We start from the raw sequence: 26,905 nt of genomic DNA on the forward strand, positions 1-26,905 counted from the left end.
GGATTCCAATGGAATCTGTGAATGTGCATTATTTTAACGACCCAAAAAACGCTACATGTAGCGTTCCCTCTGCCCGACGCTGCGTCAAAATAATGACTCAGCGTCGTCCAGCGGATGCAATGCAGACACTTGCGTTACAGTACGTCGTCAATACAAGTCTATGGAGAATAACGCAGTGTGTTAACGGACTGCGCTATTCTCCATAGTGGCGAAAATGTGCTGAACACAAGTGTGAAAGCGCCCTTACCCCGATGGATGGGGGCACATGTCAGGATGGTGGCTGCACCACAATGGGGGCATATACCAGCATTGGGCCACATCACAGCATCAGCATATTTTTACTTAACTTTACACTGTTCATGGCCTTCTTTCATTACAAGCCATGGGCATCATTAAACATTAGACTCATCTATTAAAACTGTTCCTTCTGTTGTTTGTCATTTTAAAACCAATAAACAATTATAAGAATACTAAATTAAACCTAACTCATCCAGTCCATTCATTACCTTATTATTCAATCTGCTAACCTACATACAAATTCTAGACTACCTGATACATTAGAATCGGGCCACCTTCTAGTACCTATATAAGAACAATCAATTAATTAAGCTACCAGGACCAATTTCTACAGTTCTAGCGGAAATAACAGAGGAATGGCACAACACAAGAAAGATGCTCCAGAATTGTTATACAAAGTTGACAAGGAATACAAGGAGAAGTGACAAGTCTGGTTAAAATCAAACCCCAGACCAGAACTCATCACTTAATTTAGACTACAGTATGGACCAAAACCTTAAATTCAGACCCCAGACCAGATTCATAAATCATGGGAGACTACCTAAGCTATGGTTTACCCATAATAGTGTCCATCACAAGGCCAACACAACTGCAACAGCAGCAGGGCCACAATAACAATGGCCGTAATAGTGTGCCCTTGACAATGCCTGATATAGGGCACCAAAAACATATAAGCAGAGCTTCTTACTCCCCCGCCCCACCAAGGTCTTTTGGGCACCCATTTGTACCTGGGGCTCCTTCTGTAATGCTCTGACATTAGTCGCTTAGTATTAGTAGGAGCATAGAGACAAGCAATTCGGCCTAATGCCTCCAGTGAGCCACCAATGTCAGTGTGATGTTGATCAGGGCATCGGTCTGCCCCCCCACCTCAAATACTGTTTTACAATAATAACTGTGCAAAACAATATTCTTAACATTAACACCATTGTGTTCATCTTTAGAACAGAATCATTTTTGATGGAAAGAGTGTAGCACAATTTTCCACATATTCAGATAGCTCAACACATGCTATTAGTCCCGTTATGTCAGTAGGGTCTGTTGGGTACCGCCAGTGTCTGCTCTGAGATGGATCCAGCATGGTGTCGTAGCTTCCGATTTATAATGAAACTTTAATGTAGACATGGACAGAGCGTTACATGTTCAGGAGAAACAAAATACTATAGCAATGGTTTACTAACATATTGCTCATTTATCATTCACTCCCAAGACAAGACCCTTTAATTCATTTAACCTCAGACTGGACAATAAAAACATTCAGGACCCAGACCAGACTGCTAAACCCATTCAGACTCTAAACATGTCTGACACTAACTAGCATCGAACAATTGTATTAGCGATTGTTCTCTACCCCTCATTCTTTATCAGTCTGCGTAAGGAGGTAAACAAGACATTCTGCACTTGTTTAAAGCACCACTCCATTGGTTTTTTTTTTTTTCAGTGCTGGAGTGGTGCTTTAAATCTAAGTCCCCTTCCCCCCCGGTATTATACTCACTTTCCAGCATCTTGAACTGTTATCAGTTATCTTCGGTTTGTCTCTGGCAGTTTGTGACCTGCCGGCAGCTCCAATATTTCATGGAGTGCTCCGGAGGTCACAAGTCAAAACAAGTCTATGTGAGCCTCGTTCTGGCTCTCATAGACATGTATTGACCACTTGTGATGTAACTTATAACTTTGAGCCAATCAGAATCTAAAATAATAGATGATGCCGCGAGACCAGAGCAACATATAAAAAAAAAATGAAAACAACAGAGGCTAAGTATAAGACCTGGGGCAGGATACTTAGGTTTAAAGCGCCATTCCATTGCTGAAAAAAAAATGCTGGAGTGGTGCTTTATTGATCTTAAATCAGCTTGTGTAAATGCATCCTCAATGCTTCAGTGTGATGGTGTAATATGTTAGAATTTGGGGCCCATCTTTTAATTGTGTCCAGTGCCCTACTTTGTCTAAACCTTGACCTGTATATACACTACATCTTGGTGGCTCACTTTAAAAGTCTGAGTTGCCGACTTAGCTTCATAATGCCTATAGACTTTATTAGCTCAGAAACCACCACCTTGCTATACAAGGATGGGATAAGATGTCTGGTGGGATTGGGTCTTAATCTGGCTAATATGGTGCTGTTTTCAAATTAAAAATAGCACAGAGCTATATTCAGAATTGCTTTTATTGTCCATGTCCTGAGTCTGGAGAAGAAAAGGAATGGATCCTATGCCCCCACACTTCTATTAGTAGTGGATATGATATTCTCACTGGGAATTTCTGGATCTCTGTAGCTTCAGTATCAGACATTTTGGCAACAGAGTGGATCAGAGACCTTCTCCCAACTCATCTGTCCATCGAATATTACCCGAAATGACTCCTCCATTATCTTTTCCAGTTGAGTTCTTTGTAAATGTTGGCATAGCACAAGATACAGGTGTTATTATTGTAAAGTCACAGACATAGTAAGTTGTTACCATTGTTTTGCTGTAAATCTGTCAGTGTTTTTCCAAGTAGTCTCACTTTGGTGAAGAATCCCATTAATGTTCAACAAGAAGCCTTGGAAATGATTTTGTAGCAATTTACAGATTTGCAGATTTCTGTAAACCTTTATTTGGCATTAATGTTGGCCTAAATCAAAGCATAATGTTTTTGTAGAACTATAAAATAATTATATATCTCCTCTTCTACCTTCAAGGCTCAATTTATAATCATTAATGACATAAAAGAATATTAATCAAGTTACAAAGAACAATTCTTTTGGAATTGATGCTACTAAAGTTAGTGGAACCATTCCATTTAAGAGAGCAGTTACGCTTCCACCTGAGTGATACAGAGAATACATTACTTTGCAGTAATCCTTCAGACATTGTATGTATTTATGCATGAATCTTTTATAAAGAGAAAATACAGAGTAACACGTGCAATAACAGGACATATTGTGAAGGAAAATGGGAACTTTTTCATTGGAATGTTTGTTTTACAATTGGTACCAGTACTATTAACCCATTAATATTGTTTTCCTTACTCTTTACAGCTGGAGCAATTTTTTGTACTCTTCAGTTTCCTCGCCCAGACTGGTACTGGGACACTGTTACTAAAATCTGTGTCTTCATTTTTGCTTTTGTGGTGCCAGTCATGGTGATTACAGTATGCTATGGTTTGATGATTCTCCGACTTCGTAGCGTTCGCCTTCTGTCTGGCTCAAGAGAGAAAGATCGTAACCTCAGACGCATAACCCGTATGGTTTTAGTTGTGGTGGCTGCCTTTATCATCTGCTGGACACCCATCCATATATTTGTAATTGTGTGGACTATGGTAGAAATTGACAAAAAGAACCCCTATGTGATAGCTAGCTGGCATTTTTGTATTGCCCTGGGATACACCAACAGTAGCTTGAATCCAGTTCTCTATGCCTTCTTAGATGAAAATTTTAAGAGATGCTTCAGAGAATTCTGCCTTCCCTTTCGATCCCATTCTGAGCAGAGCAGCTTCAGCCGAGCCCGTAACACCACCCGTGATCAAGTTTCTACCTGCGCGCAGTCACATGCACCAGACAAGCCGGTATGACTAGACATGGATGGCCGACGGAGAGGATCCCGAAGCCGAAGAGGAGAAGATCTGAACTCAGAAGTTACTCAGGTTACTAGTACGACAGAATTTTAGCAGGAAGAATCACTGGTTACTTCTGAAAAAAATTCTCCAGAATACTAGGCTGTAATATTACATTGATCCATTGTTCTGGGAAGTGAAACAAAAACTAAATATGATTACCAATAGATTTGACAATCAAACCTTTCTGAAATGGATCCTAAGTGACTCCAGATATCTGTTGCAGCTGGAGGACTAAATCTCTGGTTACTATTGATATTGCTACCTATGAATCTTCCAAAAGTTGAAAACTTTGCTTGTTGAACTTTTCTGAATAAAGAGAAACCTAATTTTATGGGTTTACTGGTAATGTTTGCTCAAATGACCCTCTTTTCCTTTTAGAGTAGTGTATATTTTCCATATCTACAACAATAAAGTTTATTTAACATCTCATATTACTTAAGGCTTGAACAGAATAAGAAAAAGACAATGGCTTTCATCTCGTGTTTGTCCATTACTATCAAAGTAACCCTGCTACATTTGCCATATTTCAAGGGAAAAAGTGCAAGCCAGACAATGAAGAAATGCATGTGTGACAAATCATAAGATAAAAACTATGCTATTGGCCTTGGTCTGGGCACATATCCAATGATTTCTCAGAAAAGAAGCAATAATGATCAATTTACAAAGATTGCCATTGGAAGAAAAAAAAGAAAAAATATATCAGAAATCTGAACACTGTCAGCCATACAAAGATGTATTTAACAAAAAGTTGGAATATTGCAATATTTCTATCCTAATGTAGGATGACAAATCTTTATAGTCCATATGTATCAACACTTTACAGAGGACACGTTTAATGTGTTTTATAAGAAAAGCATAGCGCTAGATTTGATTACTAAGGTCTGGTACTTGGTGATCAGTATTGTGTCCCTTAAAGGGACATTCTTTGGATTAATTGGTGCTTGTTTGTGTATACATATACATAGAGATGCTATATTTGTGTATATTTCCAATAAATGCACACATACATTGACATTTGATGATATTGTGCTACCTTGTCAACAATTACTGCATATACTTTGTATAAAACCTCCCAGAGTGCATTTAAATCTATGGAAGTAAAGCAAATTTGCCTTTTCACATCTCACACATGCTAAAATAAATCAAGGGGACATTAAAGTATGTTTAGTCTTCTATTAATGACCCCCATTACCCTGTAAAGAATTCAGGTTCCTCCATGATCAATGTGGCTGTATACAAAGACACCAAAACTAGCTTGCTATCCAAGGGTAGGCAGCATATTTGCTTGAAGAACAAAGTAGAAGCAAAAGGCTTTAAAAAAATGGACATATATATATATATATATATATATATATATATATATATATATATATATATTAGAGTATATATAAAAGATATATGAAATACAGTGATATTTTGAGGTAAAGCCTTAAAACTGGATTCACATACATTGTCTGATTGTCAGAAGCTTTTGCTATGACTGTACATCAGTTGAAGATCTAAGCACATGTATATGGGCACGTGCTTATAGTTATACTGTAAAATGCCAAAATACATGATGGGTTCTCTGAAAAATGGGATAAAATAAAGTTCTTTTAAATATTAAATATTTTTCTCAATACCTTTGTTTAGCACTAGTGCACTCTGTCAGGATTTTAAAGATGGCAACTCCCATTTAGCAGTTTGCAGCCATCCTAGGATGTGGTGCGTGAAGAATGAGACTGATGTCCTCCCTGCGGTGCACTAAAACTGTCAGGCTGACTGGGGTGGATGTTCATTCTCACTCAGCTAAATAAAGGTGTTTATCTTCTCCTTTAGTCCACGGAACTCAGTGTCCTGTCAGGGTGACCGAACAGTGGAATGTGAGTTCATGATACCTGACAGGGAGCTGCTCTGACCTGATGTCTATCTCCAGCAGATGTTCTTTACGCAGCCCATCAAATTGCATATCCTGTGAAATGTAGGATGGGTGCACACTGATTTATGGCAGTTACCATGTTTAACAGAGTGCACTAGGTAAACCATACTTTTTTGCTAAATAGAAATATTTAAAAAAGAAAAAATATTTAAATGTGTACTATTTATTTTATTTATTTATTTATTTTATAACAATTCTCGGAGAATCACTTTAGGGAGCCCTACAAGCTCTTATAGGCTTGTTAAACATCATACAGACATGACATGGACTCACCAAGACTCAATCCGTAGGGTAATTTTTCTAAAGATCCTTGGACTCCTATTAAAGTAGAAATACACTTTTGTACTTTTTATTTCCTTTGCCACTTCCTAAAATATTGGTATATTGTTCTATATTGTAAAGTTTAATATTTGCTAATTTATTTTAAAATTAATATTATAATATGTAAATTTGAAAAGATAGAAATTGTTTTACAATATGGTACACATTCAATAGAGAAATATCTACTTCTAATGAGCCATTTTTAACTGCTACCTGTACAAATATCTATGGAGGAATATTTAATGATTGAAAACTTGTACATATGCTGTTAACTTTTCCACCTTTTTTTCCACATTCCAAAAGCTTAAATGTATTTTATTGGGATTTATTAGGATTTATGTAATATACCAATACTAATTATCAAGTATTTGTGAAGTGTAAAGGAAATTATACATGGTTTACTAAATATTTTAAATTAAGGCCCTGTCACACACAGAGATAAATCTGCGGCAGATCTGCGGCAGATCTGCGGTTGCAGTGAAATTGCGGCAGATCTGCGGCAGATCTGTGGTTGCAGTGAAATTGTGGACAATCAGTGCCAGGTTTGTGGCTGTGTACAAATGGAACAATATGTCCATGATTTCACTGCAACCAGAGATCTGGCAAAGATTTATCTCTGTGTGTGACAGGGCCTTTAAAGTAAATAAAAAAATCTAAATCTGAAAATTGTGACATACATTTGTATTCAGCCCCCTGTAGTTTGACACCCCTAAATAAATTAAGGAGTGACCAATAGTCTCCAGAAGTCATCTTATTAGTAAACTGAGTCCACCTGTACATAATTTATTCTCAGTATAACTACTGCTACTCTATGATGGTCTCAGAGGCTTGAGAACATTAGGAATTAAACAGCATCATGAAAACCAAGGTATACACCAGAGAGATCAGGGATGAATTTCTGGTGTAGCACTGGCCCCCCTGAACCTCTAATTTCCCCCTTCACAGAGATGCGCTGTTATTGCCACAGCTGGCTCTCTCTATGCGACCTAATCTCCCGGCGCTTCTCCACGTGGGTGCTCCCTGTTTCTTCCTCCCGAGGCTGTGCATATGAAACAGGGATTTCAGGAGTGCTCCTTGGGTGGGCGCATGCACTAGTGTGCCATTTCCTGGAAATGCCTCTCAGCACTGGGTAATTAAGGCACTCTCCCACTAGGGAAGGTGACTAATCAATCTGTTCAGTTAGTTAGTGGTTCAGCACCATAGCCAGCTAGTTGTCAAGTCCCCTTGGCCGCTGTGCTTCCATTACCGTGTACAGTACCCTTGCGAGTCTTCTGGTCTTGTTGGTACCCTGTGTCAGTCCACCCCGACCATGCCATCCTCAACTACTCCGGATGTCCTTGTTATACTAGAGACTTTGTCTATCTATCCCAGTCTTGCTGCAGCCTAAACTACCCCGGAGGTCCTTGCTATAGTAGAGACTGTGCCTGTCCACCCTGGCCATGCCACCAGCCTCACCTACCCTGAAAGCCCATGCTAAACTAGAGACTGTGTCTATCCACCCTGATCGTGCCACCAGCCTAAGTTACCCCGGAGGTCTTCCTACACTAGTGACTGTGTCCACTTGCCCCCAGTGTCTGTCTCTGCTATAGGAGTCAGCTACCACAGTTCCAGTCACTACCCTGGGAGTGGCACCTGGTGTCTGCCTAGCAGTGAGTGCATAGTCAAGCCAATCTCATTAAAGAGTAAGCCCGGGGACACCCTGTGGTCAAATGGATCCACATCTGCTCGCCACTTTACCATCTCTGGTGGCAATCGAGAATAATAAACCAGGGTTAGGTTGTAAAAAAAAATAGCTTAAGCTCTGACCATCTCATGGAGCACTGTTCAATTCATCATCTAAAAATGAAAGGAGTGTGGTACAACTGGTAACCTACCAAGACATGGCCGTTCACCTAAACTAATATCCCAAGCAAAGAAAGCCCTAATTAGAGAATTAGCTAAAAGGCCCATGGTAACTCTGGAGGAACTGAATAAAGGCACAGCTCAGGTAGGAGAATCTATCCACAGGACAACTATTAGTCATATGCTTCCCAAGTCTGGCCTTTATGAAACAGTGGCCAGAAGAAAGACATTTTTTGAAAGCAATCCATAAAAAGTTCTGCTTGCAGTTTGCAAAAAGTCATGCAAAATGCTATGTGTGCCGGAAAATTAACATGCACATCACCCTGAAAACAACAGTGGGATGCTTTTCTTCAGCAATGACAGGGAAGCTGAACAGATGTGATGGGAGGATGCATGGAGCTAAATACAGGGAAATCCTGGAGGAAAACCTGATAGAAGCTGCGAAAGACTTCAGACTGGGTTCACCTTCCAGCAGGACAACGATCTTAAGCAAACTTCCAGAGCTCCAATGGAATGGTTTAGATAATAATAATCTTTATTTCTATAGCGCCAACATATTCCGCAGCGCTTTACAATTCAGGGGGATCATATACAAACAAGTGACAGTTATAGAAAATACAATATTTAAAGGGAAAAAAGACAACCCTGCTCGTGAGAGCTTACAATCTACAATGAGATGGGGGGGGACAAGGTACAAGTGCTTATTTACAATGACAATCCAGCCATCTCAAGAAAATGGGGGATAGTTAATGGCTTCCTGGATCAGTTGGCCAGAGCCTTGAGATGCATTTGGGTGCCATGGAGTTTGACGTGGGGTAGGTTTCTGAGAAGTTGGAGGGATTAGGTGAAATTGGTTTGGCTAGAGATTGTGATAGGCCACCCTAAAAAGATGCGTTTTTAGGGTGCGTCTGAAGCTGAGTAAGTTGTGATTTGTCCTAACTTCTTGGGATAGAGCGTTCCAGAGGTTTGGTGCAGCTCGGAAGATTAAAGCACATTCATGTGTTTAAATTGCCCAAAGTCCTAAATCCCATTGAGAATCTGTGGCAAGACTTGGGAATTGCTGTTCATTGACGTTCCCATCCAATCTCACTGAGATAGAAATATTTAGCAAAGAAAAATGGACAAAAATGTCGCCCTCTAAATGTTCAAAGCTAGTAGAGACATACCCCAAAAGACCTGCAGCAGTAATTAGAGAAAAAAAGTGGTCTTCCGAAGTATTTTCTCTGGGAACTGAATACAAATGTACATAATTTTCAGATTTATTTTTTTAAAATATTTAGAAAACCATTTATCATTTCCTTGACACTTCACAAATACTTGCTACCTAGTGTTGGTATGTTACATAAAATCCCAATAAAATACACTTAGGTTTTTGGGTGTATTGTGAAAAAATGTAAAAATATTCACAATGTATGAATACTTTTTCAAGACTCTGTATTTAAAAATCAATATTATGTAAAGATTTTATTTATGTTTTTACATTGACAGATTGTAAAATAGATCATTGACAGGTTGTAAAATATCGCTATTCATCATAGTGAACATGTTCGTTCATATTAGTTAGAGGGACTTAACAGCCATTACAAGTTTGTACAATATGTAGAGACAAGAATATTTTACCTAATGTCATTTTTGAGAGAGTAAATTAATATTTTATCATTGGACAATCTTTATAAGGAAGTTTTATCATCTTTTTACCTAGAAATACCACAAATGGCTGATTGGTGAGGGATCCATCTAGATACCTTTCTTCTATTCTTCTTGGCCAGGCAGCCGGTGGCAGAGACATCTGAGGGAGGAATGAATGAAGAGGTTGCTGTTTTTTTAAATGTATGAAAAATAGGAGGCATACACTTGGATGTGCACCTCGTGAGGCATCTGTCACCACCAGTTGTAACTGTGCAATATTTCATGATAAAGTGACAATCAAGAAATAAGAAAAATATAGGCATGTGGCTTAACTAGATCTTGTTTTAAGACATATTTGAACACACTGGAAGACTCAGACCCCAGTTATTCACTGTTAAAGCATTGGTAAGTCTGGCACATAAAGAATACCTGCTGAATTCATCGTGATTACAAAGAGGAATGCCGTATACACTGTGTGCAGAATTATTAGGCAAGTTGTATTTTAGAGGATTTTTTTATTATTGATTAACAAATATGTTCTTAATCAACCCAAAAGACTCATAAATATCAAAGCTTAATATTTTTGGAAGTTGGAGTAGGTTTTTTTTAGATTTGATTATCTTAGGAGGATATCTGTTTATGCAGGTAACTATTACTGTGCAGAATTATTAGGCAACTTAATAAAAAACAAATATATTCCCATCTCACTTGTTTATTTTCACCAAGTAAACCAATATAACTGCACAAAATTTAGAAATAAACATTTCTGACATGCATAAACAAAACCCCAAAAAATTAGTGACCAATATAGCCACCTTTCTTTATGATGACACTCAACAGCCTACCATCCATAGATTCTGTCAGTTGCTTGATATGTTTACGATCAACATTGCGTGCAGAAGCCACCACAAGCTCCCAGACACTGTTCCGAGAGGTGTTCTGTTTTCCCTCCCCGTAGATCTCACGAGGGACCAGAGGTTCTCTATGGGGTTCAGATCAGGTGAACAATAGGGCCATGTCATTATTTTTTCATCTTTTAGACCTTTACTGGCCAGTCACGCTGTGGAGTACTTGGATGCATGTGATGGAGCATTGTCCTGCATGAAAATCATGTTTTTCTTGAACGATACCGACTTCTTCCTGTACCACTGCTTGAAGAAGTTGTCTTCCAGAAACTGGCAGTAGATCTGGGAGTTGAGATTCACTCCATCCTCAACTCAAAAAGGTCCCACAAGTTCATCTTTGATGATACCAGCCCATACCAGTACCCCACCTCCACCTTGTTGGAGTGGATCTGTCTGCCCTTTACTGATCCAGCCTCTGGCTCAACCATCTGACCCATCAAGAGTCCCTCTCATTTGATCAGTCCATAAAACCTTTGAAAAATTGAAAAATCAGTCTTAAGATATTTCTTGGGCCAGGCTTGACGTTTTATCTTATGTTTCTTGTTCAAAGGTGGTCGTTTTTCAACCTTCCTTACCTTGGCCATGTCCCTGAGTATGGCACAACTTGTTCTTTTTGATACTCCAGTAACGTTACAACTCTGAAATATGGCCAAACTGGTGGAAAATAGCATCTTGGCAGCTTCACGCTTGATTTTCCTCAATTCATGGGCAGTTATTTTGTGCCTTTTTTGCCCAACACGCTTCTTGCGACCCTGTTGGCTATTTGCCATGAAACGCTTGATTGTTCGGTGAGCACGCTTCAAAGGTTTGGCAATTTCAAGACTGCTGCATCACTCTGCAAGACATCTCACAATTTTGGACTTTTCAGAGCCCTTCAAATCTCTCTTCTGACCCATTTTGCCAAAGAAAAGGAAGTTGCCTAATAATTAAGCACAACTTATATAGGGTGTTGATGTCATTACACCACACCCCTCCTCATTACAGAGATGCACATCACTTGATTTACTTAATTGGTAGTTGGCTCTCAAGCCTATACAGCTTGGAGTTGGACAACATGTATAAAAAGTATCATGTGATCAAAATACTTATTTGCCTAATAATTCTGTGCAGTGTACATGTGCAACACTGGAGAATGTCTGGTGCTGAACCAATGCCATCTTCCATATATCTATTGATTATACTATTGTCTATATTCCAGTTTAAGAACAGCAGTACGACCTTACTGTATATATGACAAGTTAGGTATTAGATTCTATCACTTTGTCAATAAACTAATGTCAAAATATCACTTTCTGTTTAAAGTAATTGGATACCTTATTCTCTGTATACAGTTTAAAGTGTACCTGTCATTTCAGGTGACTTTTCAGAATAAGGCTATGTGCGCACGTTGCGTATTTACATGCAGTTACGCTGCGATCTGCACCGCAGCGTAACTGCATGCGTCCTGCGTCCCCTGCATAATCTATGAAGATTATGCAGGAGCCGTGTGCACGTGGCGACTTAGAGCGCAGCGCTTCAGCTGCTGCCCGAAGCATGTGTTCTAAGAAGTGACATGTCACTTCTTTCCTGCGCTTTACCTGCATCCCCCGCTCTGTCTATGGGAGGGACTGCAGTCCGAGCGCATGGAATCGGCTTTTTTTTTTTCATTGCGGACTTTTTCTGCAGCGATTTGAAGCGCACGTGTGCTGTTCAAATTGCTGCAGAAATTTCTGCAGTGACAGTACGCAACGTGCGCACATAGCCTAACTCATCTTGTGTTTGTATGAGTAATAATTCTATTTCTGTCCATTATATGATTTGTATCCTGCATTTTTACCAGTTTTACATAAGGCTCTCTGTCTAATTTTCAGTTCTCCTTGAGCTATTGGGTTTAGGCTAGCTGCTATGATGTTTCCTGGATACAGAGATTAAATACTTCTAGAAAGCAGCAATGGGGTAAGATAAAACATCTCTAGAAAGCAGCAATGGGATAAGACAAAACACTTCTAGAAAGCAGCAATCGGGTTTTGCTAAAACACTTCTAGAAAGCAGCAATGGGGTAAGATAAATTACTTCTAGAAAGCAGCAATGGAATAAGCTAAAACACTTCTAGAAAGCAGCAATGGGGTAAGATAAATTACTTCTAGAAAGCAGCAATGGAATAAGCTAAAACACTTCTAGAAAGCAGCAATGGGGTAAGATAAATTACTTCTAGAAAGTAGCAATGGAATAAGCTAAAACACTTCTAGAAAGCAGCAATGGGGTAAGATAAATTACTTCTAGAAAGTAGCAATGGAATAAGCTAAAACACTTCTAGAAAGCAGCAATGGGGTAAGATAAAACATCTCTAGAAAACAGCAATGGGATAAGATAAACTACTTTTAGAAAGCAGCAATGAGGTAAGATAAAAACATCTCTAGAAAGCAGCAATGGGATAATATAAACCACTTTTAGAAAGCAGCAATGTGGTAAGATAAAACATCTCTAGAAAGCAGCAATGGGATAAGATAAAACATCTCTAGAAAGCAGCAATGGGATAAGATAAACCACTTTTAGAAAGCAGATACACCATCTGCGTGCCTCTTTGCCTCTATTACTCTGCTCATCCTTTTTCCTCATTTCTCCATAACTTCAATAACTATATGTAATCTGATTTTGATATCAGCTTTTATTGTGAATGATGAGTCCAGAAGGCAGGGGAGCATTAAAAAGAAGATAAAAAGTGTCTCATAAGTAGCGAAAGAAACATATTTCTGAGATACAGAATGTTCGTTTCTTACGCTTGCTTCTAGAACTACTCACCAGATGTATTTTCTTACTTTCTCCTTTTTCTTCTCTCCTCCCGACTAAACTAATCATTCACTTTACACCCTGCTAAAAAATCTACATTGTTGTAGAATGCATCGTTGTAGATTACATTGTTGTAGATTGCATTGTTGTAGATTACATTTTTGCTTCATTAAAAATGAGTTTTGAACTAAAATGTCATTACTACTCAGCAAATTTAAGTTAACCCTTATTTGTGTGACATCACTACTGAATAAATCACTATTTAAGATGATACTCTTGTCACTTGTGTAATATATGTCATATATAGAAATACGTCACAACAGCATACAGTGGCATGCAAAAGGTGGGCCCCACTAGACAACATTACTGTTACTGTGAATAGTTAAGCAAGTTGACGATGAACTGATGTTTAAAAGTTATAGATGACACATTTCATTTGTATTTTAAGCACAAGTAAAAATATTTTAAATTTTTTACACTTTTAAATTAACAAAAAAAGAAAATGGGTCTATGTAAAAGTTTAGGCACCCTGCATGGTTAGTACCTAGTAGCACCCCCTTTGTCAAGAATCACAGCTTAGAAATGCTTTTTGTAGCAGCCAAGAGTCTTTCAAGTCTTGTTTGAGGGACTTTCATCCAATCTTCCAGTTCTGTGAGATTCCTGGGTTGTTTTGCATGCACTGCTCTTTTGAGGTCTAGCCACAGATTTTCAGATCAGGGGACTGTGATGGCCATTGTAAAATGTTCAGCTTGCCCCTTTTGAGGTAGTGGAGTGTGGATTTTGTCGTGTGTTTAGGATTATTATTCATTTTTAGAAGCCAACCTCTTTTCAACTTCAACTTTTTTACAGATGGTGTTATGTTTGCATCAAGAATTTGTTGAAATTTCATTGAAGCCATTCCTTCCTCTACCCGTGAAATGTTCCCTGTGGCATTGGTTGCAACATAACCCCAAAGCATGATTCATCCACCATTGATCTATACTTAATGGTTGGCGATATGTTATTTTCCTGAAATTATGTGCTCTTTTTTTCTCCACACATACCTATGATTATTGTGGCCAAAGAGTTCTATTTTAACCTCATCGGTTCACAGGACTTGTTTCCAAATACATCAGGTTTGTTTAGATGCTATTTTGCATACTTCTGATGCTGAATTTTATGGTGAGGACACAGGAGAGGTGTTCTTCTGATGACTCTTCCATGGAGGCCATATTTGTGCAGGTGTCTCTGAACAGTGGAACAATGTATCACTTCTCCAGTCTGCTAAATCTTCCTGAAGGTCATTTGCAGGGGGTTCTGATTAGTCTTTCTAGCAATCCTACGAGCAGCTCTCACAGAAATCTTGTTGGTCTTCCAGACCTTATTTTGACCTCCACTGGTCCTGTTACCTGACATTTCTCAATTACTTTTCAACATGAGGAAAGTGCTATTTAAAAACAATTTGCTATCTTCTTATAGCCTTCTCCTACTTTGTGGACCTCCACCATTATCATTTTCAGAGTACTAGGCAGCTGCTTAGAAGAACCCATGATGCTGTTTTTTGGCACAAGGTTAGAGGAGGCAGGGTTTTTATAAAACTGTGAAATTTGCATCACCTGGCCTTTCCTAAGGGTGGTAGTAAGTGAACAAACCATAACCCTAACAGGCTAATTAAGGTCTGAAACCTTGGTCAAAGTTATCTGAGCACACAAGTCTCCAAGAGTGTCCAAACTTTCGCATCAGCCCATTTTCATTTTTGTAATTTTTAAAATGTAACAGATGAAAATATATAATCTGTATGCCTAAAATACAAAGGAAATGTATCACCTTCAACTTTATGCCTTTTAGAGATCGTTTCATCTTCAAATTGCTTAACTGTTCACAATAACCATTACTTTGACCAGGGGTGCCCAAACTTTTGCATTCCATTGTACATATATATTTTTATATTCTATACTGATATATTTATAGAAAAGCTATAAGTGAACTTTAAACATTTTTTTATGCACGCAAGACTAAAAATAATGCCGACTACAGTTTTGTTCGATTTTCCTATTCACATATTCTCTAGTTTGAAGAATACAATGACTATTAATCTAGCGTTAAAGCACCACTAATGTGAGGTCCACTGTTCCGTTATTATACTTACCAGCTGCCGTCTTCAGATTTTTGGTGCTGCTCCAATGCTGATCTACCCTCTTGTGACTGCAACATCTAACTGACTGGAAGTCAGAGGGAAAGGTCACAAGTTCTCAAATTAAAGTCTTTGAGAGCCTCATCCTGGTTCTAATAGACTTACATTAAGTTGTAACTTCTGGGTTGCCTTGAAAATATACCGCTCCAGCGTCAGCAGCCAAGACTGCTCAGATCCGGATCCGCGGTGGCTCGAGGGGTCTCCGGACCTGGGAGGGGTCGTGCGGCCACTCAAAATAAAAAGAGGGTATTTACAGGGGGTTGTGTGTAAAGAGTTCGTGACGCCACCCATGGTGTGTGGTAACGTGGAGTACGACCGCTACTGTTAGGAGTACCCGGTTGCGATGGGATGGCAGACAGGTGTTTAACCCCTCCGTGGGTAGGGGGAATGCCCCGGGGCTCGGTGATGGTAGTGAGGGGATACCGATGGGGAGGAAAGGGTCACTGCGTACTCACTCATTCGAATAACGCTGACACCGACAACTTTTAAACCGAAATTCTGAGCACCGCTGTAGCAGGGAGGGAGCATGCCTGGATCCCGTGCCTGATGGTGTTGCTTGTTAGCCTGTGACCTTTCCCTTGGCACCTTCTTTACTGGTTGGCCCCTGTAATATAGAACTAGTCGGGTCCCACTCACCCGAATGGCTAACGGAGTGAGCTTGCTCTCAGGGTTCACGCTTGGGATTTTCTAGACTGTATATTGGGAAAGTCCTATCCCCCTCATTGCGCTAGTACCCCAATTTTGGAGCAGCTGGAGAACGATTCCTGAAGACTTCGTCTTCATTGGGTGAATTACCAGGACACTTGAAGCTACTTCCCGGCCTAGGGTCCACGTACCCCGTCATGACCTGGCCCCTGCCCGGTGATGGCACAAGGCCGCCAGCTGCCCTCCTCGCAGTTCTGTGCCCCTTGACACAATCCCTTGTGACTGGGATTCCAGCTCCTACCAGGCCCAGGCCAACGTTTGCCCCCTAGTATTAGCAAGGAGCCCAGCTCCTGACCTCCTCCAACTGACTTGTGATCTCTCCTCACGAGAGTCACCACACAACTGACTGCTCCTGACACTACTGACCCTCCCTAACCAACCTCCCAAGTGGGCGGCCCTATTCCCTTCAGGCTACCCATTGGTGTGTCTGGTGGGTGTGGTGCAGAGTGTTTCTAGGATTTCGATTAGCTTGTTCTTCACAACACCAAAGGCCAGGGAGCCGTAACCAAGATGGATTGGATACCGTGCAGAAGGGCAGATTGCACAATACCCTGTGACGACCTGATAGGCCAGGGCGTCACATTCCCCCTTGATTAAATGTAGCTCGTCCCAGAGCAACGGGACACCAGAGGTTTCTTTTTTCTTCTTTTTTTTAAAACTGTAGAAAAGATGGAAAACAAGGTTAACATTTTTATTTGGAATTTTCATCCCACGCAGGGGAGGCACTTTTCTTAAATGTTACTTAAACTTTAAAGAGTTCATCTCCCAATGATGGTACACTACCGGTTGGTGGTAACGGAGGCTCAACCTGCTCCGTTGCAGCCCCTTCCTGCGACAGTCCAGTCACAATGTCCCGGATCCCAACAACCCGCCACCCAAACAAACCTGACCCCTGCAAATCTATCCGTGGGTACGTGACCTGGTTAAGGTCCCGGGTGTGGTATTAGACGACTCTGGTTGGCAAAGGAGGTGCAACTATAAACAAAACACAAGTTCGTGTTGGTCACGCCAGTCCTATGACCGTGCTCCATTTTTCCTTATATATATAAAACGTAACGTAGTCCATGTACTGGGTGTACACTCTGTAAAGGAATCTGGTTGTCAATCAGGTAACTTCTTCGTTCATTTACAGTTGGTTACTCAAGCATTCATTTGCTAACATTTCGACATGAAAAACAAACTATGGAAAATAACAACCAAAACCACTGATACGTAACAGTTCTATGGCATCGTAATACTACTGGCATTATAACATTTTCATTAATAAATTGCTGGGTCTCATAGCCACGTTTCCTTGCGACTATGTGCCACTGACACCGGCACAAACCCTTCCTCAAACATCACATGCTTGTTCACCTCCAGGGCATACCAGCCCCTCTCTCCGCAATGCCGGGTTTAGGTAACCATTTCCTTGGGTTGAAGGTTGCGCTCGGGGTGCCCCCAAGGGAGGTGCTGTGCCACATCCCGTCAGGATACAAACACCCCAGCTGTGAGGCCTGCTTCTCGGACCCTGCTCGGGGTCAAACCGATCCACAAGGCCACGGCACCATGGCCCCTTAACCCGGGAAGCAGCGCTCCTCACTTGCTCTTTTTCTGCTCTGTAACGGGCGGCAAGCTCCCGTCGTCGCCGGTCTCGGGTTGCTATCTCTGCTTGCAACTGGTACTGGTGTCGTTCCCAGTAGGGGGCATCAGCGTCCGGCCTCAGCTCCCTAACTGGCTCTGGCTTTAGGTGGACTTTTGTGGCCCCAACAGCCGTCGGGATGCCGCGCGGTAGCGGAACCTGTGGATCTTTAGGCTCCACTTCCGTAGCTGTAGACTGGAAAACCAACTGCTCCGCAGCTGGGGTTGCAGGGTCCGGGTGCTCCGCCTCGAGGACGGGCCCGGTGAGGCGGCGGAGTCTGGTCTGGCCGGGGTCCGGATGACCGCTGTCATGACTGAGATGATAGTCGAGAGCGTGGTTTCTGTTGCTGGAGACTCATATGCTAGCACTGCAGGTTCCGCTGCCGGGATTGGTGTGGGCAGCTCGGCGTCCGCCGAGGATGGGGTAGGTGATGGTGGAGTATTCGCCGCAATCGGGTGCAGTCCGAATCCCTCAGCCATAGTGGCCGGATTAGGGTAATCAACAGGGACTGCGTAACCGCTTACCCTCTCTTCTAGTGGGACTTTCATCTCACGGGCTTGCACCACCATCGCCAGGCTCCTCATCTCTTCCCACCAGTGGTTTAGTATGAACAGGAACTGCATCCGCATTCTCCTGCACAGTTGTTCCATCTCTTCCTCTATCCAAGTCGCGGTCCCGGGAACAGCACGTTCCGGTGACCAGCTCCGCTCCGCCATCTTGCCTCTGCGTCATTCAGGAACGTTATGGCAGGGTCCTGGTGTCCCTGCTTCTCTTCCGCTGTTACATTCCGGCACGCCCCCTCGGTTTTCACTCAGCACTCTTTCGCGCGCTGTGGCCCTCTGGGAACTTCCGGTTCCGGCCTCACACGCAAGACGAAAGGCGTGGCTTACGCTTTGCACACTTTCTCTGGGAAGACAGTGTTTTGGCGCGTAAAGATGGTGGGAAAATGGCGGAATTGGCGGGAAGAGGAATTTTGACTCGAGGTTTTCGGCTCTAAGGCGCACGTCACCCAGGTAAATGGGTCCTGCTCGAATCCTGTTTGTGACGCCATTAGTTTCGAGGTGTAACACACCAGCATCAGCAGCCAAGACTGCTCAGATCAGGATCCGAGGTGGCTCGAGGGGTCTCCAGGTCCGGGAGGGGTCGTGCGCCCACTCGAAGTAAAAAGGGGGTATTTACCGGGGGTTGTGTGTATAGAGTTCGTGACGCCACCCACATTGTGTGGTAAGGTGGAGTACCACTGCTGCTGTTGGGAGCGCCCAGTGGCGATGGGATGGCAGCCAGGTGTTTAACCCGTCTGTGGGTTGGGGGAATGCCCCGGGGCTCGGTGATGGTAGTGAGAGGATACCATTGGTGAGGAAAGGGTCACTGCGTACTCACTCAGTCCAATAACGCTGACACTGACAACTTGTAAACCGAAATTCTGAGCACCGCTGCAGCAGGGAGAGAGCACGCCTGTATCTTGTGCCCGATGGTGTTGCTTGTTAACCTGTGACCTTTCCCTTGGCACCTTCTTTACTGGTTGGCCCCTGTAGTATTGAACTAGTCGGGTCCCGCTCACCCCTATGGCTAACGGAGTGAGCTTGCTTTCAGGGTTCACGCTTGGGATTTTCTGGACTGTATATTGGTAAAGTCCTATCCCCCTCGTTACGCTAGTACCCCGATTTTGGAGCGGGTGGAGAATGATTCCTGAAGACTTCGTCCTCGTCGGGTGAATTACCAGGACGCTTGAAGCTACTTCAAGGCCTAGGGTCCACGTACCCCGTCATGCCCTGGCCCCTGCCCAAAGATGGTACAAGGCCGCCAGCTGCCCTCCTCGGCAGTTCCGTGCCCCTTGACACGATCCCCTGCGACCAGGGGTTTCAGCTCCTACCAGGCCCAGACCAATGTCTCAATGTCTGCCACCTAGTATTAGCAAGGAGCCCAGCTCCTGACCTCCTCCAACTGACTTGTGATCTCTCCTCACGAGAGTCACCACACAACTGACTACTTCTGACACTCCTGACCCTCCCTAACCAACCCCCCAAGTGGGCGGCCGTATTCCCTTCAGGCTACCCATTAGTATGTCTGGTGGGTGTGGTGCAGAGTGTTTCTAGGAATTCGATAAGCTTGTTCTTAGCAACACCAAAGGCGCGTAACCAAGGAGGATTGGATACCGTGCAGAAGGGCAGATTGCACAATACCCTGTGACGACCTGATAGGCCAGGGCGTCATACAAATACTGGTCACAGGTCACAGACTGTATTGAGACCGTCTAGAGCAGTGCCAATAACAGATGAGAGCAAAAGCAGGGAACATAGTGGCACCACTCAGCAGTAAAATAAAAACACATTGGAGTGGTTTTCTATCCTCTCTTAATTTCATTTAAAAAAAAAGAATTTTAATCATGCTGTAATATATTTTAATGGCTGAAATTCAGATTGGACAAAAAATGTGCTCATCTCTTATATCCACTGTCAATATAAAAAAGGTCACAGAACCCAGCTTTGATTTATTAATATAGATAATTTATGTATATAGATAATTTATGGATATAGATAATTCTTATTTTCTGCATACTTTTTCGTTCATTATGATTTCAGACTGTTACATTATGCCATTGTTCTACAGTCAAAAGAAGATGCACTTAACAGATTATATTGTGCTATTTTTGCTAAAATTCAATGAATCACCCAAATTATTATTATGATAATCAAACCATAATAATAATATGAAGCATAATGGCTATAAGGCAGTGTCTGATAATTACAATATGAGGCATAAGAAAGCCATACTCACTCAATACAACTTTCTTCACATTAAAGTGGACAACTTTTGCTCTTATATTATTCCCGCTGCATCCAGAGCTTTTCCAATACTTTTTTTTCATTCACCTTCCAGTTCTAGAGATATCTGCCCTTTTATTTAGTGATAGTTATTATGTTTTATACCAAAGGGCCATTGGCCCCATGGTAACATTGCAGAGTATCCTAAAGACATGCTCGCATAGAATCTAGTGAGCCCTGCCTCCTTGGTACAGACCATAACATTTTTCACCAAATAAAAAGGCCCATTCCACTGGAACTGAATGGAAGATTTAAGAAAAACAAAAAATATCGTACTCATGGACACACCGGGAATTAAGCAAAATCTGACCCCTTTTGACCTGCTGACAGGCCCTTCACAAACTGGACTGATACGTAAGTTAATGAAAATGTTCTAACACCATAGAGTTGCATTGATGTCTTGTCCAATGCACCTACAGATTTGCTATAGCTTACACCAGAAGTAGACATAGTTTGCACATTGCATAGTTTTCAATTTTTTGCCCCATATGAGCTTCTCAATTACTTTGGTATATTTTACTGTAATGTACATGGTTTAAGACTGGTGTATGAAACAATGGCAGTACATTTTGCCTTTGTGTGCACAGTATGAGACTAAGGCAAATTATGGTTACTGTATTACACAAGAACATACAAATCCATAATGTCTATGATATACAGTGCCTTGCGAAAGAATTCGGGCCCCTTGAATTTTTCAACCTTTTCCCACATTTCAGGCTTCAAACATAAAGATAAAAATGTTATTGTTATGGTGAAGAATCAACAACAAGTGGGACACAATTGTGAAGTTGAACGACATTTATTGCTTATTTTAAACTTTTGTAAAAAAGAATACACTGAAAAGTGGGGCGTGCAATATTATTCGTCCCCTTTACTTTCAGTGCAGCAAACTCACTCCAGAAGTTCATTGAGGATCTCTGAATGATCCAATATTGTCCTAAATGACTGATGATGGTAAATATAATCCACCTGTGTGTAATAAAGTCTCCATATAAATGCACCTGCTCTGTGATAGTCTCAGTGTTCTGTTTAACGCACAGAGAGCATCATGAAGACCAGGGAACACAACAGTCAGGTCCGTGATACTGTTGTGGAGAAGTTTAAAGCCGGATTTGGTTGCAAAAAGATTTCCACAACTTTAAATATCCCAAGAAGCACTGTGCAAGCGATCATATTGAAATGGAATGAGTATCATACCACTGCAAATCTACCAAGACCCAGCTGTCCCTCAAAAATGTAATCTCAAACAGCAGTTGTACACTGCACAAATCTGGCCTTTATGGAAGAGGGACAAGGAGAAAGCTATTTCTCAAAGATATCCATAAAAAGTGTCGTTTAAAGTTTGCCACAAGCCACCTAGGAGACACACCAAACATGTGGAAGAAGGTGCTCTGGTCAGATGAAACCAAAATCAAACTTTTTGGGCACAATGCCAAATGATATGTTTGGCGTAAAAGCAACACAGCTCATCACCCTGAACACACCATCCCCACTGTCAAACATGGTGGTGGCAGCATCATAGTTTGGGCCTTATTTTCTTCAGCAGGGACAGGGAAGATGGTTAAAATTGATGAGGAGATGGATGGAGCCAAATGCGGGACCATTCTTGAAGAAAACTTTTGGAGTCTGCAAAAGACCTGAGACTGGGACGGAGATTTGTCTTTCAACAAGACAATGATCCCAAACATTAAGCAAAATCTTCAATGGAATGGTTCACAAATAAACGTATCCAGGTGTTAGAATGGTCAAGTCAAAGTCCAGATCTGAATCCAATCGAGAATCTGTGGAGAGAGCTGAAAACTGCTGTTCACAAACGCTCTCCATCCAACCTCACTCAGCTCGAGCTGTTTGCAAAGGAAGAATGGGCAAGAATTTCAGTCTCTCGATGTGCAAAACTGATAGACACATACCCCAAGCAACTTCCAGATGTAATTGCAGAAAAAGGTGACGCTACAAAGTATTAACTTAAAGGGGCCAAATAATATTGCACGCCCCAATTTTCAGTTTATTATTTTTTATATAAGTTTAAAATAAGCAATAAATTTCGTTCAACTTCACAATTATGTCCCACTTGTTGTTGATTCTTCACCATAAAATGTAAAATTTTTATCTTTATGTTTGAAGCCTGAAATGTGGGAAAAGGTTGAAAAATTCAAAGGAGCCGAATACTTTCGCAAGGCACTGTATGTTCCTGTACCCATAGCATGCATACAGCTAATCTTCAGTCATTTGGCCAATGTGCAGCATGCATTAGGGTGCACTCACACTGGCGTATAGCTAGCATAAAACTCGGATGAGTGCTATCTGATGTTTTCTCTGATAGCACTAGGTCCAATGTTATACTAGGGGCCAGTGCTGATCAACGATTTTTTTTCTCATGCCGATTCGGCATGAGCAAAATATCACAGCTGTGATTGGCAACGTATATCAGACAGTGTGCACCCATGTATCTCTATGGATGCATGTGAGACATCAAACTGCACTGGGATGTCATCATCAGTCTGATATACGCAGAGAGAGGCAATGGAGAAGATGGAGAGATTTGTGGACAAGATACAGCCAAATAGTATGTAAGCCCATTCATTGTGTGGATGAGCACATGAAGCTGTACACAGACCTACTCCTCCTAAACTCCGCAAAGAATTTATATGTATTGTGAACTCTGCCTTAGATGGTGGCATGCGTAAGCCGTCATGCTACATGTCCTTTAGTTGTGTGTATGCTGGACAATAAGTACTGTCAATAAAGATTGCGCATACAAAGCAGCCTTATATCCTGACCATCTTTCCGTAACAGTAAGCACAACACTTTCCAGCCATAAAGAAAGTATATAGTTGTAAATATTGGAACAAAATTTTAATGGGGTTGTCCAGTGAATATAAGTTAACATTTATCCACAGGTTAGGTAAAAATATATACATTGATACGGGTCCAACCACTGGGATCCGCACTTACCACCATCCCAGTGGTCAAACCGACACCGATCTCTTAAGTTATCTCCCATTCTATGGATAGGTGTCTTCGCTGGACAATTCCTTTAAAGGGACTCCGTTTTTGCTATGTAATCTGAAGCCAGCATGCCGTAAGAGTTAACATGCAGTTTACAGCCAGCTGTCTCTAATCTCAAAATCTGTTTTTGTTTACCTACAATGTTAGTTTAAGCCTCTTAGCTTTATCATTAGTGGGTCTGAGGAGTGTGTGGTCTGTACTCTGACTCTGCCCCCCCCCCCCTCTGTGATTAGCAGCGTCCGTTTATGGAAATGTTTTCCTGCAATGTTAGTTTAAAGGCCCCGTCACACTAAGCAACATCGCTAGCAACATCGCTGCTAACGAACAACTTTTGTGACGTTGCTAGCGATGTTGCTGTGTGTGACATCCAGCAACAACCTGTCCCCTGCTGTGAGGTCGTTGGTTGTTGCTGAATGTCCTGGGCCATTTTTTAGTTGTTGCTGTCCCGCTGTGAAGCACAGCTCGCTGTGTGTGACAGCGAGACAGCAACAACTAAATGTGCAGGCAGCAGGAGCCGGCTTCTGTGGAGGCTGGTAACCAATGTAAACATCGGGTAACCAAGAAGCCCTGTCCTTGGTTACCCGATATTTACCTTTGATACCAGCCTCCGCAGCTCTCACTGCCTGTGCTGCCGGCTCCTGCTGTGTGCACATGTAGCTGCAGGACACATCGGGTTAATTAACCCGATGTGTGCTGTAACTAGGAGAGCAAGGAGCCAGCGCTAAGCATTGTGCGCTGCTCCCTGCTCTGTGCACATGTAGCTACAGCACACATCGGGAAATTAACCCCATGTGTGCTGTAACTAGGAGAGCAGGGAGCCAGCGCTAAGCATTGTGCGCTGCTCCCTGCTCTGTGCACATTTAGCTGCAGCACACATCGTGTAATTAACCCGATGTGTGCTGTAACTAGGAGAGCAGGGAGCCAGCGCTAAGCATTGTGCGCTGCTCCCTGCTCTGTGCACATTTAGCTGCAGCACACATCGTGTAATTAACCCGATGTGTGCTGTAACTACGAGAGCAGGGAGCCAGCGCTCAGTGTGCGCTGCTCCCTGCTCTCTGCACGTGTAGCTCCGTGCGGTGGTAACCAAGGTAAATATCGGGTTGGTTACCCGATATTTACCTTAGTTACCAAGCGCAGCAGCTTCCACGCGGCGCTGTGGGCTGGTCACTGGTTGCTGGTGAGCTCACCAGCAACTTGTGTAGCCACGCTCCAGCGATCCCTGCCAGGTCAGGTTGCTGGTGGGATCGCTGGAGCGTTGCAGTGTGACATCTCACCAGCAACCTCCTAGCAACTTACCAGCGATCCCTATCGTTGTTGGGATCGCTGGTAAGTTGCTTAGTGTGACTGGACCTTTAGCCTCTTAGCTTTATCATTAGTGGGTCTAAGCAGTGTGTGAACTGTAGTCCAATTCCACCCCCTCTGTGATTAGCAGCATTTGTCTATAGAAATATTTACCTGCAAACTTAATTTAAGCCTCTTAACTTTATTATTAGTGGGTCTGAGGAGTGCGTGAACTGTAGTCCAATTCCACCCCTTCTGTGATTAGCAGCATACGGCTCTGGAAATGATTTTCCTGCAATGTTAGTTTAAACCTCTTAGCGTTCTCATTAGTGGGTCTAAGCAGTGTGTGAACTGTAGCCTATTTACAATTTGCTGTAGGCAACTGAAGCCCTAAACTAAAGACTGATCTAATTAATTAATATATAACTTTTATTTCATTATTTAAGATATTTAGGACACACTGGTTAAAAACGCTAAACACCGTGGTCTGTCTTCAGCTGATATAGATAATCATACTCTTATGAAAAATTCCTATTCAGACTGATTAGATGTCTGTAAGTAGTCTCTATATCATTTCTATCATAAGTGACCACTAGTGTTCGCTAGTTAAAAATTAACAGGCAGTAGCCTCCCCAACATGTTTCACCACACTGGCGTCATCAGGGGGCTGAGGCTAATACTGACTTACTCTGTAGTGAAGGACCTTTTATAGTCTGAACTATAGACTAACATCACTATTGGCCAATAGTGATCAGTGTTATTTAGTGTAAGGAGGTTATAGATTATCTATATCAGCTGAAGACAGACCATGGTGTTCAGCGTTTTTAATCAGTGTGTCCTAAAGATCTTAAATAATGAAATAAAAGTTATATATTAATTAATTAGATCAGTCTTTAGTTTAGGGCTTCAATTGCCTACGGCAAATTGTAAATAGATTGTTGATTAACCCTACGCTGACTGATAGAACGAGTTCTTTTAAGTTAACTGTAGCCTGACTCCATCCTCCTCTGTGGTTATCTACATCTGTCTACAGAAATGTACACTGAAAGCCTGGTGTGGGCGGGGACAGCTCCGAGCCCTCTGATACATGCTAAAAATAATATCTTTCACTGTGTCAGTATAGCTGTACCCAGTAAACTAATTGATATATGGTTAGATTTAGAATATTTGTGCCTACATCATGCTGCTTTTAAATGGAGTACCAAAAACCTGCTGACAGATTCCCTTTAATGACACTCATTAGTACTGCCAAAATTAACATTTGATAAGCAGGCACAACTGACATTGAATCCCAATTAAGAATGAATGCTATGTTAGAAAATAAGGTACATACTGTATAGTATTTAGTTCAATATGAAGATCTGAGTACAATGTAGACAATATTTTAGTGACTACTTATGCTGTCTTTTAGCTTTTTCTCTCCTAATTCTGCAATTCTGTCACTTTACATCCTTTCCATTCCTGTTGATAAATTTATTGCTATCCTGTATTTATTTTAGTAATACTTAATAAAGTGGAAAAACCAGCAGAATCTTGTGGTTGCCTAAATGAATACCTATTTTACATTTCTGCTAATAGGAGGAATGTTACTTCAGGCTAATTAACTGGATCCACTGATTAAAACATTTAACAAGACGCAGAGGAGGAAATAAATGAGAAATTTGTTGACTCTGGAATTAAATGAGATGTAACCATTAAGCTTGTATGTATAGCTGTTCTCATAGATGAAAGCTAGAAGATAGGCCCCGATTCATCAGATTGTTTATGACAGAATGTTGTTTTAAAACACTTTGGAAAGTGGCAACATTTTTCCACAACATAAAGTTCAGCACAAATTCAGTGACTTTTGGCATTTTCACAACAGTTATGCCAAAATAGGAGTAGCTGGAGAAGTGGTAGGATGGGATGGTTGACTCAAAAGTGGTGGTGTTCTTTACGACAGAAATATCACTCCACTCCCTGACTCTGGCATAGTGAGGCTTACTCAATTCCCTAGTGTTTTGAAAGGAAATTACT

General features: G+C 41.6%; 1 protein-coding gene across 1 annotated transcript in view; it reads left to right on the forward strand.

The window, feature by feature from the left end:
• OPRD1 (opioid receptor delta 1) overlaps positions 1–5,227 on the forward strand; it is a 97,718-nt gene extending 92,491 nt beyond the window's left edge. Inside the window, exon 3 of the mRNA XM_075333937.1 lies at positions 3,314–5,227. Within this exon, the coding sequence (XP_075190052.1) occupies positions 3,314–3,846 (533 nt within the window). The 3' untranslated portion in view covers positions 3,847–5,227. The remainder of the gene's footprint in view (positions 1–3,313) is intronic.
• The last annotated feature ends 21,678 nt before the right edge of the window (positions 5,228–26,905 follow it).

This window comes from Anomaloglossus baeobatrachus, chromosome 2, assembly GCF_048569485.1.
Source record: "Anomaloglossus baeobatrachus isolate aAnoBae1 chromosome 2, aAnoBae1.hap1, whole genome shotgun sequence".
In the NCBI taxonomy this organism is placed as follows: domain Eukaryota; kingdom Metazoa; phylum Chordata; class Amphibia; order Anura; family Aromobatidae; genus Anomaloglossus; species Anomaloglossus baeobatrachus.